Source organism: Micropterus salmoides, unplaced genomic scaffold (assembly GCF_014851395.1).
Source record: "Micropterus salmoides isolate LMB-PRFRI ecotype aquatic unplaced genomic scaffold, ASM1485139v1 Ms_hic_scaffold_1, whole genome shotgun sequence".
Classification (NCBI taxonomy): domain Eukaryota; kingdom Metazoa; phylum Chordata; class Actinopteri; order Centrarchiformes; family Centrarchidae; genus Micropterus; species Micropterus salmoides.
Window position 1 is genome coordinate 66,184,334 of NW_024040040.1, and position 12,704 is coordinate 66,197,037.

General features: G+C 38.8%; 1 protein-coding gene across 1 annotated transcript in view; it reads left to right on the forward strand.

Annotated features, from left to right (window-relative positions):
• The first annotated feature begins 3,225 nt into the window (after positions 1-3,225).
• LOC119897907 (B-cell receptor CD22-like) overlaps positions 3,226-12,704 on the forward strand; it is a 16,015-nt gene continuing 6,536 nt past the window's right edge. The window contains exons 1-5 of the mRNA XM_038711946.1: positions 3,226-3,358; positions 8,764-9,120; positions 9,250-9,471; positions 10,512-10,766; positions 12,035-12,295. Of these exons, the coding sequence (XP_038567874.1) occupies positions 3,265-3,358; positions 8,764-9,120; positions 9,250-9,471; positions 10,512-10,766; positions 12,035-12,295 (1,189 nt within the window). The 5' untranslated portion in view covers positions 3,226-3,264. The remainder of the gene's footprint in view (positions 3,359-8,763; positions 9,121-9,249; positions 9,472-10,511; positions 10,767-12,034; positions 12,296-12,704) is intronic.

A 12,704-nucleotide genomic window follows, 5' to 3' on the forward strand; every position in this document is an offset into this window, starting at 1 on the left:
TTGTACCTCAGTTCCAGCAACCTTATTTGTTTTATTTTTCTTTCTGTCTTTTGGTTTTGTTAAAGTTATCAGTCCCTTAAGTTACACTGGTCTAATTCAGGAACGACCAAGTTCCCTTTTTAAGCTTTTTTTTCGTCGAGCTAAGCCCACGGAGGTCGGACGACCCCACGTGGCTCGCCAGCAACCACAAAGGACGACTTAAACCTGACCCGAGACAGGGTCGGGAAGGCCCCACTGCAAGTTTCTTCCATAAGCCTTCCAGAGACGGACCCCGGAAGAAATTCCCTGGCAGAGAAAGCGACAGCTTTAAGTTGTCCTAACCGAGAACGCATGGACTCTGCCAGTATGAGGCCATTTACCAAAAAGCCAAAAAGCATAATACCACCTCTTTAATGACAATGACTGCAGATAATCAATCAGATAATTTTGAAGTGTGCAGATAATTATTTTTCACAACAGAGTAACTTCTCAATGTCACATTTGTCTCTTAAAGAAATGTCAAAATAAAACAGTGTATAACCAATATAATCAACCTTTCATTTTTTACTTTCTACTAACTTATATGCAAAATGTTAACCTATAAATACCATCCTAATATTTTCATTTACAGCTGTTCACTATAATATATTGTTGAATTTAGATCACACTATTTCCAATTAACATAGGAAGCTGATGATGAATGAAGAATGTGATTTTATGTAAAGTAGTTTTAGTCAGATAAATTTTATAACAAAGTATTGCTAATACTAATCCATAATAATATATTAAACTCTTGTCTTGCATTCATGGAAACATCAATATTAAAAGATTACAAATGTAAAAGTAGTTTTGTATGGCTTGAAATGTGTTGTAAGAGTTATTATAATGATGGAATCTGTTGATAAGAACCCAGTGCCATAATTTCACATCAGTAGTATTCAGGTGTTGTGAGTAAAAAGAAAATGATGTGCAAAGCAGGAGCTGAAGAGCGGGGTGGCGATGGTGCAATGGATAAGACTATGCCTTTAGTGTGAGGGACCTGGGTTCAATCCCCCACTGTAACTCATCTACCATTGTGTCCCTGAGCAAGACACTCTCAACAGACCTCTGACATGTTTTGGATAAAAGCATCAGCTAAATGAATAAATGTAATGCAATGAAGAGCCTCGCTGGAAGCTGGAGCTGTTCTCTCCAGAAGAACAGGAGTCCAGCTCCTGGACACAGCAAATCACATCTGGGGGGTTCTGCAATCAGCTCCTCTGGCACCTTTCAAGACAACAATGGGTAGACAGTTAAGCAGCTTCTTCCAAAGTGCCATAAAGCTGCTGAACTCTGAGATCGCCTCAGCATGATAACCTCTCTGGCATGTGACAGTAATTAGGGGTGGCAATGTGAAAAACACTGTTTACTAATATGTGCAATATACGGTTACAGCTCCTGTCTGCAGGCATAACGCTCATTATATGCTGACAAAAAAGGTGGATGCAAATCTCTGCAGGTAGCCTAAAACATCTGTTCTGTGGAATAATGCATCCACCTCTTAAGCTCCCTATCAGAAACGTCGCTCATCAAACGCAGTTATCACCTGACTGTTTGCTGAATCACAAGGACTGCTACATCTACTAAGTGTAATAACTTCTTGATGACTCTAAACATCCTTCAATATGTACTTCGAATCAATCATCCCCACTGATGAACCCGACAAAGAATATATTAAATTGTTTTTAAACAGCACACTCGGAGGTGCACAGCTCTCCTCTGCAGTAAAGCAGAACTCTATTACTCTGTTCCCCCCCTTAGACGCCTGTTCCCCCCCTATTAGACGCATGTCACTCAAAGCGGCCACGCCCCTAATAATGCAGACCTTTAAGGCTTAATATAATTTAAACAGGTGTAAACATGTTTTATTCTGCTGTAAATTTGTGCATTTTAACATGGGGGTCAATGGAGATTCCCTTCTGCAGCCAGCCTCAAGTGGCCACTCATTTGTTTGCAGCGTTTCTGGGAAGTGTGCTTTTCACACAACTCTGATCCACTTATTTACTTACTTATGTGAACTTGTGAACTTATGTCTACATTTTTGTTTAGTTGGGTTTTTTGTTTCTTTTGCTGCAGAAATTCAATACAAAAGATGGATGAATGAATTTCGCCAAGTTGAAGCCAGCCTTGTCAACGTAGATCATTTGCTGTAATGTGGGACTTGATTGGCCTCCAACTTCATGACTCTCTGAAAGTAATCAGACACAGTGTGTGTAAATAAAAGTATTTACACACACTGTGTCTGATTACTTTGCTGTATACCTACTGTATGTCCTACTGTACTTCAGGTTTATAGAGTAGTTTACTGCAAAACACACTATGTATTGTACAGTAATTGCATAACCTTACCGGGACATATTGGCGAAGGAGTTCTTTGATGAACTCATCGTTCCTATTAAAAGGAACTTTGTGTTATTTCTCTGTGTGGACTGTATGCATTTTGTGTCAATGCAACACGAAATGTGTTAATTGTATAGCCTACACAGACGGATGTTGTGCTGTGTCAAGAGTTTAGGAAAATTGTTTAAAGTATTGAAAGGATTGTCAAAGTGATAGTACAAAACTGTAAACTGTAAAGAGTCACTTCACCCAAATTACAACAAGACATATTTTCTGTCTTACCTCCAGCAGCATCTTGTCAGATGTGCTCTGTGTTACAGTGACACAGAGTCAGAATGACTGTGAGTGAGAGAGCTGCAAAATGTAATTCATTGTTTCTGATCTACTTTTCTTACATGTTTCTCAATACTGAATAAACACTGAGCTCAGCACGTGACTTTTTGCATCCCATACTGCTGCAGTCCATCTCTTTGATCTCATACTGGTATAAAGGTTATTTGACTGTCTAAAGATGCACTAGACGTGTCAAGTGATGCATCAAACCAACTTAAACACCTGTGTTGTTTTTGTGCTTAAAAAAAAGAAGTTTAAAATGAGTTTTCTCTTTTTGAATGGTCTTTTCTTGTATCAGTGGGAAGCAGCCACACAGGTTTAGTACCAACAGGACATAAAACTATTTTCTTATTCTCTCTCAGTAAGTTTATAGTTTGTAAAACGTCACAACTTCCATCTGATCATGTTTAAATAATCTAAAGAGGAAGGAAATGTCGTTTAACAGCTAGATATCTGTGTTCTGCTTACTGACCACAGAGGAAAGGCATCTTTAAAGACACCATACTTCTTCATGGTAAGTAGAATTGTTTATTCGTGTGACTGGTACAGGATCTCTCCTGCTGACATGTTTTAATGTCTCTGAAGCCACACAGACAGATGAGAGGAGCAGCTATGAGTTTAACTGCAGCAACGAGTGGATTTGTTGTCTTCCTTCTCTTTGTGTCAGGTAGTGTTTACCTAAACTTACATACACTGCTTTAAAATAGAGGAATCTGGGAAATGTAAGTCTTGTAAAAGTAGGCTGAAGTTCACATAAGTAAGTAAATAAGTGGATCAGAATTGTGTGAACTTCCCAGAAACGCTGCAAACACATTGCTTTAAATCAATTGCTTTAACTCCACATATGTAAATTTGTTTTTGTGTCAGTTGTAATGAATATTATGAAGATTTTGTTTTGTGTAAGCCAACGTCCTTTGCTCTTGTCTTTTGCATAATGTAACTGAGTGCTAAACACTTTTACATGATGTAAACTGAGAATATTTGGGGTTTTATTTGACCGTTCTTCCTTACTCTGTTTAATGTGTTCTACAGTTTTTTTACTTTGACAATCCTTTCAATACTTTAAACAATTTTCCTAAACTCTTGACACAGTCTTGACCTGCCAAATTTACAAATGCTTTCACAAATGACAGAAAAAACCCATCATGTTCTAAACCTAACTTATAGGCTAAAGTCAAAGTGAACAGCTTTTCATATTGTGACTTGAAACACAAATATATCGCCTTTATTTTATCCCATTGCTACTGAGAAACAGCTGATATGAGTTATGCAAATAGATTAATCGCATTCCCATCTAGGAAACACACTCACGTGTTGAGGTTCTTTCAATCGCACCATATGGTATATAGTAAAAGAGGAGCTCTTTGCGATGATCTTGTATGGGAAAGGAACCATATAGAGTAACACAAAGAAAGCAAGGAAAATTCCTGCACGAGAGAGAGGAACACGAGTACCGGGACAAGGGAGAGAAGTGGGACAAGGATAACCTCAGCCGGGACACAGTGGCATCCATTGTCTGGACATTTTGAGAAATAACTACACAAAGCTCCTTTTAAAAGGAACGATGAGCACGATAGTCATTACTGTACTATACATAGTGTGTTTTGCAGTAAACTACTCTATAAACCTGAAGAACAGTAGGACATACAGTAGGTATACAGCAAATTTTTTACACACACTGTGTCTGATTACTTTCAGAGAGTCATAAAGTTGGAGGCCAATCAAGTCCCACATTACAGTAATTGATCTAGGTTCACGAGGCTGGCTTCAGCTTGACGAAATTCATTCATTCATCCTTTATATTGAATTTCTGCAGCAAATGAAACATGCATGCATTTACTAAACCCAACAAAACAAAAATGTAGAGAGACTTCAAAAGAAACTGCAGTGCAAAGCATAATCTATGATCTGTACAATATAGTGTCTATTGTATAAGAGGCAGACCTGACACATAAAATAATGCAGTTTCTGTAATTCCACTTGAAATTAGTGTTTTTATGACATTGTGCAATGATTGACTAAATGTGTGTTGGAAGAGAACATGTGTTTTGGAAGAATGATTTGATTTTGGGTCATGTTTGCAGTGTTTTTATAGCACGAATATCAGTTCCTGTCTTGCAGCTACATTTATCACGGTAAAGGCTTTTGAGAGATATTGATCTCACAGTGAAGTCATACTGACTTAACTTTTCATATCTCTATCTGTATGAAGTCCTGCTAGTTCCTGTCTGACCACAGTGTGATGTTTCCATTGCTCTGTGTTGACAGCAGCAGGGTCCAAAAACTAACTTAACTTTTTTCACTGCCTGCCACTGTGACAAGCAAGTTTCTTTAGTCTGCCACTCAGAAATTGTATTTGTTTCTTTAGAAAGGTATGCACTAAGATAGCTAATTTTAATGTAGGGAAAATAATGTTGTCATTCCAATGTTAAACACAAAAATATTATACATGCATGTCTTTCAGTAAACGACAGTAAACCCACCTCACCTAATAATCACTAACAGCTTGATATTTTCAAAGGTATTGTTACTGGAACCAGATGCAGGAAACACAACCACAACACATGATTTCCACAGCCCCATTGAGTTCTTGATAAAGGCTATTAGTGTCCTGTTGATCTTGTACATTTCCAAGTATTCCAGTATCCATGTATGTGGCATTGAGTCGTAGGCGTTCTTGTAGTCAGTCCAGGCGGTGCCCAGATTGGTCTGCCTGGTCTTGCAGTCTCGAGTGACGGCTCTATCAACCAGTAGCTGGTGCTTGGCTCCCCTGGTATTACTACCCATTCCCTTCTGGGCCCTGTCCATGTATTGAGCCATGTGCCTACTCCTCTTAGCCGCTATGATACCTGACAGAGCTTCCATGTTGTGCAGAGGCAGGTTATTGGCCGGTAGTTGGATGGGATTGTTCCTGTCTGGGGGTCCTTCATGATCAGGACTGTCCGTCCTTGGGTTAACCTTTCTGGGTGGGTTCCATCCATCAGCAGTTGGTTCATTTGTGCTGCTAGTAGTGATGGGAAAAGTCACTCTTTTGAAAGACTCAAGTCACCAAATCTCGTTCATTAAAATTAACTAATCTTTTTTTTGTGTCATTTTGTTCATTTTAACTAGTGTGGTGTCCAGTGCTTATGCATTTGACTCCTAACAGTTCAAAATAGCACTGTAGCAGCAGGGCAGAGGGTCAGTGACCTTCTACGGGGAGAGCAGTGATTGGTGGTTATGTAGGGTATGAACCCTTCAATAGAATTTGACCTCTAACCCCTTGTTTTGTTACCTCAGAATAGCACTGTACCCTTCTATGGGTTTGACCTTTTATTTTGCAGACTCAAACCCTTTTATGGTAACTAACAGATACCTAAACATATCCTATAAGCTATGTTTGATGTACAGAGAGACAGAGTGGCCATCGGGCTGGGTCACTCTCCAAGCTGCTGCAGAGCTTGTAATTGATGCTGAACTCCTTGATTTAATAAACTTTTATGATCAAGAACAGTGTCAAGCGGTTTCCTGTCAACACATCATCGCGGCACTATGGCTCGGACACAACACTAGGCTGGTTATTGCGGCGCTACAGCACTCTAGTGGGTGATTTAAAAAAAAACACCACTGTTCTCAAAAACAGAAGGCTGCCTGGCTTGCTCTAATTGACAAGTATGATGCACAAATTCACCTCTTGATCTTTCTCTACAATGGTTCTATAAAGCCCCATGGAGCCACAACAAAATTCACAAACCATGTAAAAATCACAGAAATATGTTGTCAACATTCGATTAAGCCACTACTCCGGCTAAATCCGTCCATTTTCACAATCTTTCCTGAGTGTACTACCAGACCCAATTGTAATTACTATCACTATATCTCTAAAGTGCTCATTCATACAGTAGCCTAACGCCTATCCATAAGTAAAATCTATATATTAACATCAGATTAACAGGGAATATATTGAAGTAATAAGCTTGACACACTAGATGAATAAAACACACTCTTATTAAAATTTAACAAATTTAACAATACTCTCAAACACTGCAGGTTGTTCACCAGTGAGGAGCTGTGAAACAACAGCACGGCCTGTCGATAAATAAAAAATAAAAGTTAAGTTGCGTTCCCTGGCAGACCGGATCAGCTGTTAGCTGTAAACAAACCACAGGGCTAACGCTATAGTTGCTAAGTGGCTGTGTTATAATGGTTTAATGTCCGGGTCTGTTTGTTTTCGAGAGGAGACGACCTCTGTGGTAATTCAGCTCCCTGTTGAACCCTGTCAGGGCTCTGAAGTGGAGCGGACCCAGAACAACTCTCATCAGCTGTTGGCTGTAAACACTAGCAGGACTGAAGTTACGGTGCGGCTGTGTTAAAACTATAACTTAGCACAACATAACTGCGCTGTAATAACGTTATGCTTTATTAAATGTCAAAAAATTATCAAAATACATATTAGACATATGTCAGTCCAATGACTGTTACCTGACAAGAGACTTGCCTCCTTGGTGCTGGCAGTAAAGTGCAATTTATATTTCTGCGTCAAATCGATGGCGTAGGTGACAGCGTAGGCTATGGGGCTACGCAAAGGCTACGCCGTTGCCTGACTTGCATCTCCTCAAAAATGTAACTACATGTCGAGTCGACGTGGAGCGTAAGCTCTGTGATTGGTCGGTTGGGTAGCCTGCAAAACCTCCGAGCAGACCGGAAGTACCTCGCGCTTTGAAGTGAAATTTACTAGTGGCCAAAAAGGTGATTGTAACACTGTGGATCAATATATTTGACCGTCGCAACCCGAGCGAAATGACTCGTTTTGCTATCAGAATGTGATCCATTTGGTTGGTAACATTTGAAAAGGCAGCCGCACGTATGCAATTTTAGCCCCATTTACGTTAGTGGAGCGCATGTTTCAGTATTATTTGTGTGAATAGATGAGCGATCTGTGTGTAAATGTGTAATCTGTAAATATAAAACACTTTACCCAAATGACACAAGTTGATTTTCTTTCCATCGGCGGAAAGTTTGTTTCAAAACTCTGTGTGTGAAGAACTGAGATTGACAAATACAGGCGGCACTCACAAATGCCTGTTTGAAAGTTGTAAATTTTAGGAAGATATTCACAAATGTGGTTCATTTATTTGTAAAGCTTTAAATATATTCACAGATATTTACAAATCTTCATTTTGTGTGCAAAGTGTTTTATAATTACAGATTACACATTTACACACAGATCGCTCATCTTTTCACACAAATGATACTGAAACATAAATACCCTCATAAAACAGCTAAAGTCAGAGATCTTGATAGCAGTTTTCTGCTTATCTTATGTTTAGCTGCTAGAAACTCTCCCACACCTCAGTGCGCTGCATTTATTTTTAGCTTTCACACTTAACTCAGCAGCAACCTGACCGCAGAGTGAAGAGAGAGAACTGACCAAGAAAAGCACAGACTCTCTAATAATTTATATTTCTCCTCTTATCCCGGTCAGTAAACTGCATTAAAGGTCACAGGTCTGATACTTTCCTGTTCACTTCACTGCACCTTCAGACTGGATGATGTCCTGCCTCAGTGCACATAGAGATGAACTGTAGAAAGCATGTGTACATCTTCCTTTGCACTGACTGTGTATAACTGTGGCTGTGTTCACCCTGGTTTTATTCAGAAATAACATCAAAAGTCATAAAGCATTAAGTAATTAGAACAGGAGTTAGGAAGTGCTGGGAGAAGAATGATACAGAACAACTGAGTATTTTATGTACCACTGTTCTGATGCTCTATCCCAGAAAAGAGAGTAAAATGTCATTTTATTAACTTTCTATTTGGATTACTTGTGTGTTGACACATAAGCTTTTCAGACATTTTGTTTAGATTTTTTTGAATGAATGGACCCAAGCAGAAACCCAACTTTTCACAACATTAAAATATGACAAACACCTTATAAACTTTCTGTGACAATGACTGCAGATAATTCAGGATTTTGAAGTTTGGTTACGTTTCTCTCAAATCTTATTAGTAGTATGATCCACTTTGTATTATTAACTGATTGCTAAATTAAGTTATTAATGTTGATTGTTTCTGATGTGCTCTGTGTTACAGTGGTACAGAGTCAGAATGACTGGGGAGTGACGTACACTTCTACTAAGATCTGTGCCTTCAAAGGATCAACAGTGGAAATATACTGCACCCTCACATACCCATCCAGAATAAATGACCACAAAACTACAGTTGAGGAAACATTCTGGTTTATAAAAGAGAGTAATTATGATTATGTGGATCTAAGAACGGACCCGACCTATTCAGGTCGTGTGGAGTATAACTGTGATATGAACTACTGCACTCTGAGAATCACAGACCTGAGAGAGAGTGACTCAGCTGAGTACAAGTTCAGGTTCATAACAAACCAACCAGGTGGGAAATATACTGGTTCACCTGGAGTCACTCTGTCTGTCACAGGTAACATTTTCATCTGAATATTTATTTATTTAGTTCCAAATGTTCAACATCTTATGAAGATTACTCACATCTGTATGTGTTTGTGTGTTTGTATATGTTCGGTCCAAAATTAATTATTCACATATTCAGATCTCCAGGTGCAGGTGAGCAGATTACGGGGGTCTACTAATTGGACAGAGCTGAAGTGTCACAGCAGTTGTCTTCCACCTGGTCATCATTACTACGTCTGGTACAAGAATGGACAGAACATTTGGGGACAAACATCTAATTCTTATTCAGCCTACTTTGATCCTGCAGACAGTTTTTCCTGTGCTGTAGGAGGATATGAGAAGTCCCGCTCTCCTTCAGTGTGTGAGTTTACATCCAGTCTTCCACTGACATGACACCATCTGGTGGAGCCTTTAACCTATTGTACTGCACATTAACTGCATGTAACTCAGTGGTATTGCTGATTCATTGTAGAACTGGATGAAAACCAAATCATTTCCCCATGAGATTGTAGACATGTTGCATAATTAACTCTTATTTTCTGTCTTCACTGTAAAATAACTCACAATGAAAATGTATTAAAACAAGATTTGTTATCTTGTCTTTAGACTGTTTAAATTCTTTGGATCAGATCAAACGTGTGCATCATCAGAGAAATTCCCTGATTATCTGTTCTTGTATCTTTAATGGACACTTCTTGGTAAATGTGTTATTCAGTAATATTGTTCCTTACTTTCACGTGCAAAACACTTCATGGGTCCAGGTTTTAACTTATTCTGATCCATCCACACAAACACATGAGTGAAAAGAATGAAGTCAGATATTTTTAAGTGATTAGTGTTACAAGATCTGTCCAATCAAGTTTCCTTGTGGAAGTGATGATGTCAGAAAATGCCACATGTGGGAAAATCATGTCTGACACACATTTTCATTGTTCAATGCACTCATTTAGCTTATTTACCCACTAGAGGTCATCAGTAGACATGGTGGTGTCCAAAGACACTGAACCAGGATCATTTGCTTGGTCTCCTGTCTTCAGCACTGTTGGACATTTTCAGTCTTTATGTCTGTGATGATTTTGTGCTTTAGGTTTTCTGTTTGACTTAAAGATAAGAACATCCTTCTAGTTTGGCCTTAACATGTGTCTTAGGTGAAAACCCATTGCTAATATACAAAAATCAATGAAAGAAAATGAAGGAAATTTCTTAAAGGGCATGTAGATTACCACTCTCCTTCAGTGTGTCTTTAGTCCACTACTTCAGTAACGTCCCAACTTGTATCCATGGTAACAGGAACCCATATAGTTTCTGATACAGGAGGAAATCAAGCTGCACCTCCACTTTGTGTTTGTGTGAAATATTGTCCATTTAATGTGTTAAATGTGTTCATGTTTTCTCCTCCAGATGCTCCAAAGCTTCCCTCTGTGTCAGTGAGTCCCTCTGGTGAGATAGTGGAGGGCAGTTCAGTGACTCTGACCTGCAGCAGTGATGCTAACCCAGCAGCTAAATACACCTGGTACAAGAAGAAAAAAACACTGCTCAGTAAAGAACCACAGCTTGTCTTCAGCTCCATCCAGTCCTCTGACTCTGGAGAGTATTACTGTGCAGTCAAGAATGAAGGAAGAAAGACATCTGGATTAGTCTCTATTAATGTGAAATGTGAGCAAAACACAGTTAATTTAAAACTTATGAAAACTTTTTAAAGTTTAATTATCCAGTCAAATGTTTTACTGATCATGCTCTTTCTTCAGCTCTGCCTGTTTCACATTCACAGTCTGCTGCTGTAGTTCACTGAGCAGCTACAGTAGGGGAGAGCAGGGGCTAAAGAACCATTTTTCAGAAAAACATGATTTTAAGAGATAATGTTTCAGACAGAGATATATTTTTGCTGTGGTCACTAACTCACAGGTGTGGTCTATCAATATCAGGTGGTATTTTGTACAAATGTAGAACAACTTCTGTATAATTTCACTTTAAACATAAGTGGCACATTCTTACTTTTGACCCCGTCAGCTGGGACAAAAGTAATACAACAAAACAAGCTAGATTTTTTGTGTTACCCTTGTATTTAATAAATAACCATGACTGTGACCTTGTTAATGTGTAATTGCAAAGATCTTTTGTCCTTTATCCTTAAAAAATAAATTAAATTACATTTTTATTTTTAATATTCAGTTTCAAAGTAACCTGACAGCCCAAACTTGCATTCTTCAGAGAACATCCTTCTAGTTTGGTATTTCTAACACGTGTGTAGTGGCTAAAAGTCACAAAAAGACAGGTATCTAATTAATGCGTTTGCAGCCGCCATAGGCCACTAGTGTGATACGAAATAATGTTGTTTGCATTTGCCGTTTTGATTGAATTCATTGTTCATCGATGATGGTCTTCAGGTAAATACAATAATCCATAATGCCATCCACTGAATGTTACACATTTTCATACAACCTTTGTACGGCGCCGCCCATCTTAGCGTGCCAGAGCGGTCAAAAACTAAATGAACCTTTGCAAAGGTTCCTACTTAAATTACCTTTGACCCAAAACAGACAGGAGCCACCTACTGGCCCACTGGAGTACTGCACCCAACACAAAAAAAACATAAATGGCCTTATGTGAATCCCCATTGTGTGCACACACACACACTCTTCAGTAGCTTCCCTCTATGTATTAATGAAAGAAAATGAAGGAAACTTCTTATAGACATGTAGATTACCACTCTCCTTCACTCTTTCGTCTACTGCTTCAGTAACAAAGTGTCCAACTTGTATCCATGGTAACAGGAACCCACATAGTTTCTGATAAAGGAGGAAATCAAGCTGCACCTCCACTTTGTGTTTGTATGAAATATTGTCCATTTAAAATGCTCCACTGTGAAAATTCAACCTCATCTTGAAATTAAATGTTAAAAGTGTTCATGTTTTCTCCTCCAGATGCTCCAAAGCTTCCCTCTGTGTCAGTGAGTCCCTCTGCTGAGATAGTGGAGGGCAGTTCAGTGACTCTGACCTGCAGCAGTGATGCTAACCCAGCAGCTAATTATACCTGGTACAAGGAGAATGAAGACTCACCAAAAGCATCAGGACAGAACTTCACCATCACTGACTTCAGAGCTGAACACAGTGGGAATTATTACTGTGAAGCCCAGAACAGAAGAGGACGTCATAACTCCACCTTACATCTGATTGTTGTGGCAGGTAAGTTTTTGCATTAAGCTCACACACACTCTGAAATGTATCAGCTTGTATGTTTTCAGTGAGTGCAGGAAATTGTGGACCTCAGCTGGGGACATTACAGTGTTTTTTAATTCCTTAGGCACAATTTTTCAAACTAGTGGCTATTTTTTAAAACCTCTACACACTAATCACAAAACCTTACACCAATAAACAAAACATTATACATCCCTTGCAAAAGCAAACAATTCTTGCAAAACTATAATACAGTAAACACAAATGCACTGTACTTGGTTCGGATCTGTCTCTGCTTTCTATCTCTGACAGTAGAGAGATAATAATCTCTTTTTAGACAGAACATTCTGATCTACTTTGGCTTTTAGTTTCTTCTTTGTAACGCTCCAAATCAGTTTCTTACATTGTTATAATTTGG